This window comes from Thermobia domestica, chromosome 18, assembly GCF_964235325.1.
Source record: "Thermobia domestica chromosome 18, izTheDome1.hap1.1, whole genome shotgun sequence".
Taxonomy (NCBI): Eukaryota; Metazoa; Arthropoda; class Insecta; order Zygentoma; family Lepismatidae; genus Thermobia; species Thermobia domestica.
Genome location: NC_137471.1, coordinates 32,364,210 through 32,377,831, shown reverse-complemented (window position 1 = coordinate 32,377,831; position 13,622 = coordinate 32,364,210). Strand labels below are relative to the sequence as shown.

Below are 13,622 nucleotides of genomic sequence, written 5' to 3'. Positions count from 1 at the left end.
CCCCACACTTATTTCCTTTAGGCTAAAGGAGACTGATGATTAATGGAAGTGATTAAGAAAGAATTGATGGAATGAGAATGCGGAACGAAATGAGAGAACCTTCAAGTGATGTCACCCACCACATACTTGTATGGACGAGGTCGAACCAGTGACTGTTCGCTTCAGAGCGTTCTACTGCTAAGCTACCATGCCTTCCTCACTGTTGCCTACCATTGAGGAATGTACAATGGGCTTCACGTCAAAGACTCGCTCTTGCCCACCTAGATAATAGCCAATATATTCCTTAACTCAAATGGTAGTGTCAAATCTGACACTAAATACAAAAATAATTACGAAATGTATCAAGAGAGTGCAGCGCTCTTTCCTGCAATCTCAGTTGTAAGTGAAGCGTTGTTCCCTTGTTTTGCTCAGGACTTAATTTATTTATTTGTAAATAGTTTGAGATTTGATTTTGAATATGTTGGCTATTGTATTTGTCTCATCATACTAGTAAGTGGTATTATAGACAATGCAGATCATATTTTTTGCCCACGGACCACCACTGGTTATGAGAAACTGAAAAGATTTCAGAAAAGTTCTGGAAGAAAATGCTACCCTCTTTTATATTTCAATTGTTTCACAGTTATCAGCTCTGCCTAGCCCCACTTACCCATTAACACTGAGGATGAATGAGGTTGGAATCGGTCGTTAGCGAGATCAGCTTCATGACAATGCTCACCTTTTTTTTTTTTGGATCTAACTAAAGTTGCTGATATGATCAACTTTTACATTTTTTTAAAATATTAAATTGGCGTAATCATAAACAAAGTAGAAACATTAAAAAAAAAAAAAAAACGCAGAATACAGTGTAACGTTTCGATATTGTAGCAGTATCTTCACCAGACATAAGAACATACATTTCAGGTTGCATTATTTTAATAGAAATAACCAATAATATCAAGTTTTTTACATGTAATATATGACTTTTTGTATGCCCTGTCCATCATATCTAATAATAATTGTTTGTTTGTTCTTTTCAGAGCCAAAGAGGGATAAGACTGAGCAGGCAAATGGGTCCATCTCTCCTAGTGAGCCGGCACTTGCCAATCATCACCTTCATCATCATCATCCGCAGTTGCTGCCAGCTCCAGGAGGGGATGCAGCAACATTGTCAAGTAGTAACAGTGCCACGACGAGTAGTAGTACAAATAGTAATAGTTTTAGTGGTGGTGGTAGTGAGAAACCCGAACGGCCGACGTCTCTCAACACCGGCGGTAAGTGTGGAAGCAAGCTGACCCGACGACTCCTCTGTTACCATAGTGATCACTGTATGTCCCATAGTTCGTCTCCGCCGCCACCGACGGTCAGTCCTAGCAGTCACACCGCCACTACTCACAGCTTTGCCGCCTCACCATCCCAGAGACCCACAAGTCTCCCTTCTGCACTCTCGGGATCCAGGGGGCAGCCTGGTGAGTCTGCGACATGTATATAGTATCTGCCTGGTGGTTGTTTTGTGTGCTTGCTTTTGCATGATTTTCAGTGTGGTGTGGTTTTGGTGTTGTGTTAGAGGGTGAACGAAAAATATGCTTTTTCAAATTCGCCGAAATGGTCTAAATTGAGAGTATGGATTATCGCCTTCTATTCTCAGGGTTTTTACTTTTGTGAATTTTGCCAACATTTGTAAGTATAGAATCTCGTAATACGTGTTATTTTTCTTGTCTCTGTAGACGTGGTGGCTCACACCAGGGGCGAAGGGTTCTTGGGTCGATTCCAGAATCATGTAAGTTTGTGATGAACGACACTGTGTCCGTGTGTTTTCTCTAGATTCTCCCATTTCCTTCCACATTCTTATTCCACCAATTATTTCATAATAATTCAATCCCATGAATCATTGATCTCCTTCAGCCTAAATAACATAATCGTGAACGTAATACTTTAAAAAAAATCTTAGCCTTCTGTAGGTATGTAATCTCGTAACACAAGTTATTTTTCTGATGCTATATCTTTCTACTAGTAGTTTGAACTATTTTTGTAAAATTTTATATTTTCCACTAAAATAGCGTACTTTGAACAAAACAACACACGTCTTTTCTTTATTCAACTAAGTTTGACATCAATGGGGTAGAAGATTTCAGTAGTCCTTACCTAGTTTTCTTACCTTCAATTTGCCAGTGAGTCACCCACAAGTGACATTCAATTCGAATGGCCTTTTGAAGTATCTGTAGCTGTTTTAGGATCAGAAACTATTGAGAATTCATCTCGAGAAAGTAGCCATTGTCCCGCCCATATTCAATGGACAATATCTTTTTCTTCAACTGTGTAATACCGGTATTCGTGTTACAGTCTTCTTTGTTTTAACATTAACCTCCGGTTTTGTTTAAAATGGGTACTTTAGTAATAGTAATAATGGTAGTAGGATGTACCCTTTGAAATTTTTATAAAGATACATTGTTTGATGCAGGAATATAAGCTGTTCCTCAAATTTGCTGTCCATCAAATTTCAGAGATAAGTTTTGTACATGTGCCAGAATTCGAGGTTACTCGGGATTATTTAAGTCAAAATGACAACCACTGGTATATCTTATCCCCTCAACACAGTAAACTAATAGCTCACTCGATTAGTCATTGAGTATTGAGATAATATTACGCATGTCAAATTAATATTCCCCCAGCGTAGAATGCAGAGACAATCTGTTTGGTTGGGTAGTTTATCTCAGAACACTCCTCCGTGTATTAGCACCGAAACGGTACTGTTATGGAGTTCTCTGTTATGCAGGGTGCCCATGAAGTCCCTTACCGTTTCTGAATTCAAATGAAGTGTTTATAATATCAATGAAGACGTTACACTGTAAGTCAACGAAATTAAAGCAGTTCGACATGACCACGTCCATATCCAAACATAGTTGCCATCTCTCCGCGGTGCACCTGAACACACGTTGCAACATTGCTGGGGTAATTTTACGTATCAATGCCTAAATGCAAGTACGTTGTATGGAGTCACATCAAGGGTCAGGAGTACAAGATGAAAATTAGGGATTTGGTGCACCTGCGTGAACACATTTCGGCATCGATGCGTACAATTACCCCAGTAATGTTGCAGCGTGTGTTCAGGTGCAGCGCGGAGAGATGGGAACTCTCCTTGGATATGGAGGGCAGTCATGTGTCATTGCAGTGACTTACGGTGTATTCTTTGATGTTATAAACACTTAATTTTAATTCAAGTGTTCTTTCCCAGAAATGGTTAGGGACTTCTCGGGCACCCTGTATTACAGGTAAACGCTTAAACCAAATAGAATTTACATGGATATAGTTTCGCAGGAATAGAGTGTAGAATATTCACAACCTGTTGAATTGTGTTTCCTGTAGGTGACTCGAATAACTGAAGGGTTCAGGTAAATTATCAAGGGTCCACCACGAGGGTATACCATGTGTGTGTTACTAATATGAGTACAGTCTTTTGAATTACATCGCCTATATGTAACTAGAAACTGGAGCGTAAAGATCCGCCACGTGAGGTGGCCATGTGTCGATTTCCTCCTCGTCCAATCTAGTTATAATTATAGCTGCATTATTTCCTTACAATTCCATCACATAGATGTTACGGATTACATACAACGGTAGTCAAAAACAGATTTCAATTCAGGGGCGTCATTTGGGAAGAGCAGTGGGGCACCCTGTGTATGAGAAACATGCTTTTTAATAAACGCGAAAATATTGTGCCAGGGGACAATCTCACCCTTTCCCTCCTTCCTTGGCAAAATCTGAAATGTCGCTACTGCTTCGGTTAAACTCAAGAACCAAAATAGTAATATAGCAGTTCACGTGTGAACGTTATGTTTTGTGCAGTGTGCTTCCCTAAAGTTGAAAACACGTATTTTGGTTCACCTGTAGTGGGTATGTTGTGAACTGTTCTGGTTTGTTAGATAGTTGTTGTTTGAGATGTATGTGTGGATTTTTGTTGTGGTGTGTGTATAAATATACCTAAGCTTTTAGCTTTTTACCCTTTTTTACCTTTGTTGGGCTTTTGCATCTACGGAGTCCAGTAATGTAGCTTTTTTGGTTTCTAAATGTATTTTGGTTTGGTGCTTGAATGAAAGATTTCTTAAACAATTTATAAATAACAATGCGAATTGATTAATCAATAAATTTAAAAGAAAATTAATTTTAGTTTTCTCACTTTTAAAATTGTCATTTGTGCTCCATATTAAAAGACTAAAACAAAATTAAGAAACGAAAACTAAAGTTAATTGTTGGCCTCCTATTTTTAGTTATTTCGACCGTCCCAACATCTTTGTTGTTATTGACAATTTATTTACCAATATGTCATTAATCCAGGGTTATTTGTGTTCATACGTCCGTTTATAGTGACATGATATAGGCTGCCGTGGCTCAGTGGTAGAGCATCCACCTCTGGTGCATGGGGTCTTTGGTTCGATCCCAGCTCGCAGCAAGTAAACTTTGTGGTGGACAAATACCGTGTGCGTGGGTTTTCTCGGTATTTTCCCGTTTCCTCCCACTTTCTTCTTTCCACCACTTCCTTCATTTCTCATCATCACCGTCTCCTTTAGCCTAGCTGGCATAATCGTGGGACGTAAAACTTAAAGATTTCATTACATGATACACAGGCCGGAGTATTTACCTTGAACGTGTTTGTAACTTTCAAATTAATAGATAAATAGGGCTGTACGATGCAAATATCAGCTGGGGGAAATCATTTGATAGAGATTACACATTAGCGGATTAAGAGTGTAGCCAAACTATTTTTTAATTGACGCTACGCTAGAATATTTCATATTTAAAATCTACATATTAAACAAAACTTACAATACCATAATTATTTATTCAATCACTCTAAGTAGTCTTACAATATTGTAATTTTAGTATGTACGTTCGTGCGTTGAATGAAAATTAAATTATATATATCCTATATATATAATATGCCGAGTTTGTGGATGGAGTTAATTCGTTAACATTTTCGTGGGTAATTGTAACTTCAACGCATTATATTCTACATGATATTCCCGTGCTTCTATGTAAAGTGCACAGCACCAAAGCATTGTGGGTTGCCTATGATAAAGGATGTGTAACTTCTCTTAAGTTCATTGGCCTTTAGGTTTAGGAATTAGATTTCTTGGTTTTCAGCATCTATGGCCATGTTAGCCTGTCACGTGTGAGGGATGACGTCTCTTGGCGAGCACACTATTCGGGGAAAGGGAAGAAAGCCACCTGGGACCTGTATATTAAGTATCACCCCGTTATTTACCTGGTGTGAATGAGGAAAACCTCATTCAGTATGACTGCCCGGAAAAAGTAAATTGAGTCTTTCGACCGAGTATCTCCACCGGGAATCGAACCCAGGACATCGCACCAAAGACGAGAGCGTTAGCGACTACGCTGCGCGGGATCACTCATTGGCCTTTAGTTTCACGCAATCTTCTTTACTGCCTTTATCATAGGAATAGTACAACATCACAAACATCAAAATTCTAGAAGCTTCAGTAGCAGTAATAACGCAAGTAAAACAGACCGGACAATATAGTTCATAGTACCTTACTGTCGAATACTAACTTGGATTATACTCAAAGGTAGGCAGAATGTTTCCATAAGTACACTAGAGTATAACTAAACTACAGTGCATTTAATTTTAAACAGCCTTATCATAATGTACGAAGGAATAGTGCACGGGGTACCTAGTTCGATTCCTGGTGGATGAGCCTTGAAATTTGAATGGATTACGGTGATTTTGATTCCACCTGAAACAACAGATTTATGTCTCGTGTAGCCTCGGTGATGAAAATGGACGCTAAACTCCCAACAAACTCAACTATGTAACATCACTTCAGTAAGAATTCCTGTTCGGAAAGATAACAATTTAACAAGGCGGTAAAGTTAGAAAGATAACTATGTACGGTAATAACAATCTAATAAGAATTATATTTGGAAAGATAACTATATAAAAAACAATGGAGTAAAGTTAGAAAGATAACGAAATATGGTAACAACAGTCTTAAAAAGTTACCATTTGGAAAGAAACTACATAAAAACAGTGCAATAAAAATTAATGTTCGGAAAGATAATTTAACAACAAGGCAGTAAGTTAGAAATAACGATTTAAGGTAATAACAGTCTAATAAGAATTAACATTTGGAAAGATAACTACATAAAAACAGTATAATAAGAATTAATGTTCGGAAAGATAACGATTGAACAACAAAGCGGTAGTTAGAAATAATATACCGTAATAACAGTCTAATAAAAATAACCGTTACCGTAAGAACAGTCTAATACCTTTTAGAAAAATAACTATATAAACACAATGCAATAGAATTAATGTTCGGAAAGATAACAGTTTAACAGCAATTCGATAAAGTTAGAAAGATAGTGGTAACAACAGTCTAATAAGAACTAACGTTTGGAAAGATAACTATATAAAAGCAATACAATAAGAATTAATGTTCGGAAAGATAACAGTTTAACAGCAATTCGATAAAGTTAGAAAGATAGTGGTAACAACAGTCTAATAAGAACTAACGTTTGGAAAGATAACTATATAAAAGCAATACAATAAGAATTAATGTTCGGAAAGATAACAGTTTAACAACAATTCGATAAAGTTAGAAAGATAGTGGTAACAACAGTCTAATAAGAACTAACGTTTCGAAAGATAATTATATAAAAGCAATACAATAAGAATTAATGTTCGGAATGATAACGATTTATCAATAATGCGGTAAAGTTATAAAGATAACAATATTTTCTATATGCTAACAACAGTCTAATAAGAATTAACGTTTGGAAAGATAATTACATGAAAACAATGATAAGAATTAATGTTAGAAAATATAAGTATGTAACACAGTGTGATAAGAATAAACGTTCGGAAAAGTACGCGGCCTTCTGTACACCCAGATTTCTGGCCTGTAAGAAACGGTTAATTAATTATTTAATAGCCATTTCATATTTTCTCTCTCATTGTCTAAATTTTTGTTGTTCTCTGGTGCCTTTAAGTTATTCACTATTAAAAAAAAAAAAAAAAAAAAAGTCAGGATAAGCGTAGTGAACGCATTGGAACTGAACAATATTTTGTGTAGGCTTTTGTTGAAACGCGCTTTACTTTGGTTTTGCGTTGCTGTCATACTGGAAATCTTCCTTTAGGGCTTAATATATGTTACATGGGAAACACTATTGGTACCGTCGCTGAGATATGCTTACATTTGTGTAAGACACTAGGGAGGGACTGCTGCTGTTAATTGCAAAATAACATTACTAAAAGCTAGTCAGGTTCAATTACTAAAAGCCAGCCAAATTCAATATAAAAAGTACATCTTTGAAGCGATAAAATCGTGTTAGCTTATGTAAAAGGTGGAAATTGTAGTTATTGATGGTAGGGTGATAGTAGAAACTGGAAAGTGTAGTTACTGGTGATAGGGTGGTGGTAGCTTTTGAGTCACTGAAAAAATATGATCGCAATTCCTTTTGCTTTAGAAAGATATGCATTATATTTCCCTTTGTACACCTTTCCCCAGGTGATGGGTTACCCTTTTCTCTAAATACTATTCCTTGTCCAAGTATTCATTCAGAAAGGATTACAGCAAATCATTTACATTTATCATACATTAGTTGATTCATTGAGATGTGTGCTATATTATAATACATTTTTAGATTTTACATATCCAGAAAACGGATTTGTATGTAAATGTATATCTGTGTGTAAAGCTTTACGCTGTTATAAAGTTGAAAAAATGCATTTAAAAAAAAAAATTAGGTCTCAGGATTTGAAATATACAGTATTTTTCGTATTAAATGTTTAATATTCAAAAAATTACAAAGGAAACGTTCACATAATTAAAAATTTAGCAAGTTTTCCCTAAAAAAAGTTTCGCATTTTTTTATATAAAAGGAAATATTAAACGTTTAATAGAACACTGTTTTCCATACCCATATTTGTACTTGTTACAGGGAATTTGGCCATATTTTTACATATAAAGATTATTAACTTTTAAAAGCAGATAATCCTTGGCAGTAACTCGAGTGGTTCTAACTCCACGCTGAGCTATAGGTCTACATGGTATACGAGGTTGATCTAGAAAGTAATGCCTCCAAGGTGATACCTTTATTTGTGTTTGACACATAGCACCGATACAGGTATCAGTGGAAAGCTCGCAATGTCAGTTACAAATGGTGGCATCATTTTTCAACATGGACCCATTACGGGTAACACACTTGCGCCAACGTGAAACAAGGTTTTTCATGCCGTCAGCGAAGAATTGTGTTGGCTGCTGGTGACTATTGCCGGACTGCTGCTTCCACATCCGCGTCACGACTGTTAAGTTTGGTGAGGAGCCAAAAGTCGCAGGGCGCAAGATCCGGACTATATGTAGGATGAGGCAGAAGAATGTCAGCAACACTTTTGCCAGGAGATGGGACAACTTTGAATTTTTTGACGGTGAAGAGGAGGGCGTGTGGCGGTACTCCATAGACTGATGCTTCGTTTCCGGGTCGTAATGGTGTATCCACGACTCGTCGCCAGCGATGAATATTCCTGGGCGCACAACCTTCCGTAGTCAGGAATTCAATGACAACCCGCTGTTTCAACCGGACGTCATCACTGGATGCCATAGGTTTCTCTATTACTCTGGAACGATAAGAGATAGTCAGGTGAAACAAGTGACATTCTATGCTTAAACCTCACTGCATTATTGATAAACAGTTCAGAATGTTTGCAGTGCTATTAACCAAGTAGTGGGCTTGTTGGCATTGCTTTCTGAATCACCCACGTATATTATCTTCGTTCTAAAGAGGAATGTTTAACTGAAACTAAACTAAGGAAAGGTAAAATAGCAAATATTGATTTTGAATATTCGTAATGTTTCTTATGGATATTTCGGAGATTTTCTTGTCAAATTTTCGGTTTCAGTTCTGAAAGTCTTGTTTGTTAGGACGATTAAAAACAATAAGACATAAGAGATCGCAAAAGAACAGGGATACAGTACATAAATGAAAACATCTAAATATCTAGATATCTTCTTGTTAGGTATTAAGTGAATTTAGGAGCTTAAACTAGAGTTTTCGGATAAAAAAAAACGTCAAATGAAGTGGTATGCGTTTCAAGATTCAAATTAGTAATAGGAAACATATTTACACTAAAGGATAATCTTATACCGCCTTATGCAGAGTCGTTTCGACGCATGATTAGCGTCATACTAAACTACTGACTACTGCAGGAGACTCATGTTAGTTGAACTCTTTAGTATGGCACTAATCGCGCTTCAAAACGACTCTGCATAAGGCCTATTTAGTTTTCATTTTACCTCTGTTAGCTTTTAGTCCCTTGTCACTTTATCTTGTTGACAATGCTTTCAGGATGGAATCGAAAATTTCACACGAAAGCTTACACATAACGAGCATCAATTATATCCAAGGTTAATATTTCACACACATTTTTATCATGTATCCAGCTTCCATCCTGTTATTTTTGTTTCGACATGCTCCGTATTCAGTCGATTACTACTTGTTTTCCTGTTGTGTTAAACACAACGGCTCACTGCTCATTTCAATCATGTTTTAAATTTTTGTTGTCGGCTGTCACCAGGGCCGGCTCGTCCTTGCCGTATAGGCGGTAGAGACCTGCACGGGCCGAATTTTTCGGCCCGAGCCCAATCCAGCCCGAATATACCTAGGCCCGGCCCGGACCCAAAAAGTTTTTTTAAAATTCTTGGCCCAAGCCCAGCCCGAGCCCGATAAATTTTAAAAGTTTCATTTTGTAACATTTTTCACTTCTTCAACGTTTGCCTTTACTCTAATTATCGTTTAACGAAAAGTCAATGATTATTAAAGAATTGCAATTAATCGGCCCCAGCCCGGCCCGACCCGAAGAGAAATCAGTGTCGGCCCGCCCAAGCCCGGCCCGTGCAGGTCTCTAATAGACGGACTAGGCAGCCCCCTAGGGCGGCAAATATTAGGAGCGACGCGACGAGTGATTTATTTGTCCACTTTGCGGAGTTCGTGACATTAATAGGATGAACAATTATTACAAGCAATGTAAAAGCATTAAAGCAAGCTACTGCATATGGTAGCGAGCTTTACTACGTACTTGGTTGAAATGAAAATGGCATTAACTTACGTTGTCAGGAGGGATTTTCAACGAACTTACAAACTTCGTTGCTGAACTCTGTGTGTGTGTGTGTGTCTCTTATTTGCGACCATCTGTTGACCGCTCTTCGAGCCATACCTATCATTATTGTAAACACTCTAAAACATTCATTGGCTAGTGGATTGTCTCTACAAATTCATACTACAATAAGGCTCAAGGAAAGAGTTTCAAAATACAGAAAATAGAATAATGTTGCTGGTAGCTAGGTGATAAAGCATCCATAGGATCAATAGAATACGGATGTTTAATTTCCCGCCAGTCCAACTGCTATAATTGTTCATTGATTGCGTGATTTATCTTTAAGGTGAATTTAAAGAAACACTATTAACATTAACCAATATGTGGCAGCATATTTTCCCTATATTTCCTACTAGCAGCGTTCACCCCGCTTCGCTGCGGTCACCCCGGAACGCAATAAACTTTGTTACTTAGATAATTTTTACTTTTTCGCTTTCAAGTGATATGATAAAAACCATAGAAGATTGCAGTAAATCTTAACATTATATCGCCTGTCATTTATGTTAACCCGCCCCGCTTCGCTGCGGTCATCCCGGTGCTGGCATATTGTAAAAGTGTCTGTAAAAATAAGCAAATCAATTAAAAAATTTTAAACAGAAGATTCAAGCTATTTTCCGCTGTATATCGCCTGTCATTTATGTTAACCCGCCGAGTGACACGGTCATGCGGGTTGCATATAAATACGTTTATTTTTACCTATGATGAACTAATAACAAAGGATTTGTACGTTATGGACACTTGAATGGTCAATTATCTCAAGACACTGGTAATTAAAAATTAAAGTGATATGATAAAAAACATCTAGGGTCCAAATCCTAATAACCCCCCAAAAATGAAAGAAATTGGTTCAGCCGTATTAGCGTGATGAGCGGACAAAGAATTGTACGTTCTCTTTTATATATATAGATGTATTTTCTATGGAGAGACAATATTCAAAATAATTCAATCAAATTCAAGAGACCAATATTCAAAGTTTGTCCAAAGATAAGTTGAAGTAACTAAAGAATAATCCCCTATCTTTCCAATGTATTTTGTAGGAAGAGACAATATTCAAAATAATTCAGTCAAATTCGAGAGATTAATATTCAGACTGTCTAAAGATAAGTTGAATAAGTAACCGCAAAATAATCTATCTTTCCTATGTATTTTGTATGGAGAAACAAAATTGAAAATAATTCAATCAAATTGACGAGATCAATATTCAGACTTTGCCCGAACGCAAATTGGATCATTACTTCATGCTTTATTATTATTATTTTTTGTCCCTTCTCTTTGTTCAGTTTCGTTATTGGTAATATACTTTTAATGAGTAAAAGCTCTCTCAAGAACGACTTAAATAAAATTAAAAACTGCACGAATTATTTCCTCATTAGGGATTCAGTTTATTTTAGGGCAAAAAGTTTGAACACTGGTCCGTTGAATTTGATTTGAATTATTTATTTTGAATATTGTCTGTCCATACAAAATACATAGGAAAGATAGGGAAAGTGTGCTACATCTATTGGCTATAGTCGAGTTTATACACTCACCTTAAGTTAATAATTTAGGGCGACAATAAAGAGTGCATGTGAGCCGTAGGTTTGATACACTTAATTTTATATATATATATATATATATATATATATATATATATATATATATATATATATATATATATATATATATATATATATATATACACTCTTGTCATAACCAATTTATTCCATATATTTTGAGGAATCAACTTCCAAAGGTTCTCCTTGTATATTCTTTCTTAACGCCAAGAGATTTTTGTTCTTGAAACACGGATTATCCTAGTAGACTTCGAATGCAAGAAAAATAGATTGTTTTCTGGGTGTTACAGGAAGTTTCGCTCAGATCTTGCTAGTATTAGTAATGTAATTCGACATAGAATGGGTAATACATAGCGTCAATTTTATTTGGTTACAACAAAATCTGATCATAGAATCTTTTATTAAGTATGGTTGAATTTTCCCGTAGTAGATCACCATATTATTAGTACTACACACAGATCTGTCATAATTGAACAGAGTAGTAACTGTAAACAAGCAATGCAACTAGTACTTCACGTTGTGTTTTGCATGATAATTTGATGTTTGGTGTCTTTTCGTTATTATTGTCTAGTTATTGTTGTGTATTGGTGCAAAATGAGTTGTAGTAACATAGTTCTAGAGCGATTGGAGTAGTGTCTTGCGTAACATATAAAGAAATACGTTCTGTCTAGATCAGTTAAAGTAGGCAATACTCAAAGTGGGCTCCTTCTTTTAGATGGTGACAAGAAAGATGGCGGAATGGCTGTGCAAAAGTGAAGAAATACCCCTTAAACATGAGAAGGCACCGCGTGATGTTTGTGTGTAAAAATCTATGTGTATCTGACGTTGAACAGTCTTTTAACAAGTTGGTATATGTTTAGTAGACGGGGTCCAGCATTTTTCTTTAAAAAATGTTACAATTTCAGTAATTTCTGTTCACATTAGGTTAGTTTAGATTAGGTTAGGCTAAGTTAGTTTATGTTAGTGTAGGAGTCCAGCAAATTTTCCAAAAAATGATAGAATTTCGCTTATTTCTACTAATATTAGGTTAGTTCAGGTTAGCTTACGTTAGATTTGGTTACGCTATGTTAGGTCTAAGTACTTGTATCATCCATTTCTCCTGTAAATTTTGTATTTTTTACGTGCTTCTGGGCCCCTTCTCCTAAACATGACCCAGTAAGTTTTCTACTGTTTCAGATATTTAGGAGGTTTTCATTCTATTTACAAGAAAATTTGGGAAGTTTAGAAGTTTACAAAGGTAATCACCAGCCAGGTCCTATAGCAAGTAGTCCAGCATCACGTAGTAAGAAATACGTTCTGTCTACACCAGGCGTGCACCCAGAATTTTTTGTTGTGAGGGGCCAAGCTTGCGGGGGAGGGCTCCAATACAACACGCCACAACGTCTATGTAATATTGAGCGGGTATTATTCTGCCTCTGAAATGCCCATAAATACCTCCACCTATATTTTCAAAAATAAATAAATAAATAAAATGATAGAATTTGAACTCTTGTAAGAGAAAGAGTACATATAAAGTGTAAAATCAAATTTTCGTGATACAACAATCGTTTCCATGTTAAACAATTATAGTTTTATTGAGGACCGCCGTGAATGCGCCCCTGTTCTACACTAAGAAAACAGTACTCAAGCGTCGTTATTTTTGACTTTGACAAGAAGGAAGGAATTGAAATGTGCTTTGCCCGGCGGCTATACATTGGGGGGAGGAGGCACCCCGTAACATGCGGAAAACGCGTGGCGTTTTGAACAGGTTATCTATTAATCCTATTAGTGAAGGAATGTTCATTTTATTCGAGGGGGCATACGGATATCAGGGAAGGGATTAATTACAGGAACAGATTTCCTTATGGAGTTTTCTTATGGGGAAATAATGGCAGAATGAGTCACTATAAATGACAGATACATTAATGCAGCTGTACCGA

General features: G+C 36.6%; 1 protein-coding gene across 7 annotated transcripts in view; it reads left to right on the top strand.

Annotated features, from left to right (window-relative positions):
- The window catches only part of LOC145675432 (phosphatase and actin regulator 2), an 850,331-nt gene that overhangs the window by 772,718 nt on the left and 63,991 nt on the right, over window positions 1–13,622 (top strand). For 6 of the 7 annotated variants that reach the window (XM_081745845.1, XM_081745844.1, XM_081745847.1 and 3 more), the window contains one exon: window positions 1,020–1,448. In XM_081745845.1, coding sequence (XP_081601971.1) covers window positions 1,020–1,448 — 429 coding nt within the window. The remainder of the gene's footprint in view (window positions 1–1,019; window positions 1,449–13,622) is intronic. The other variant, XM_081745850.1, reaches the window with a different exon arrangement.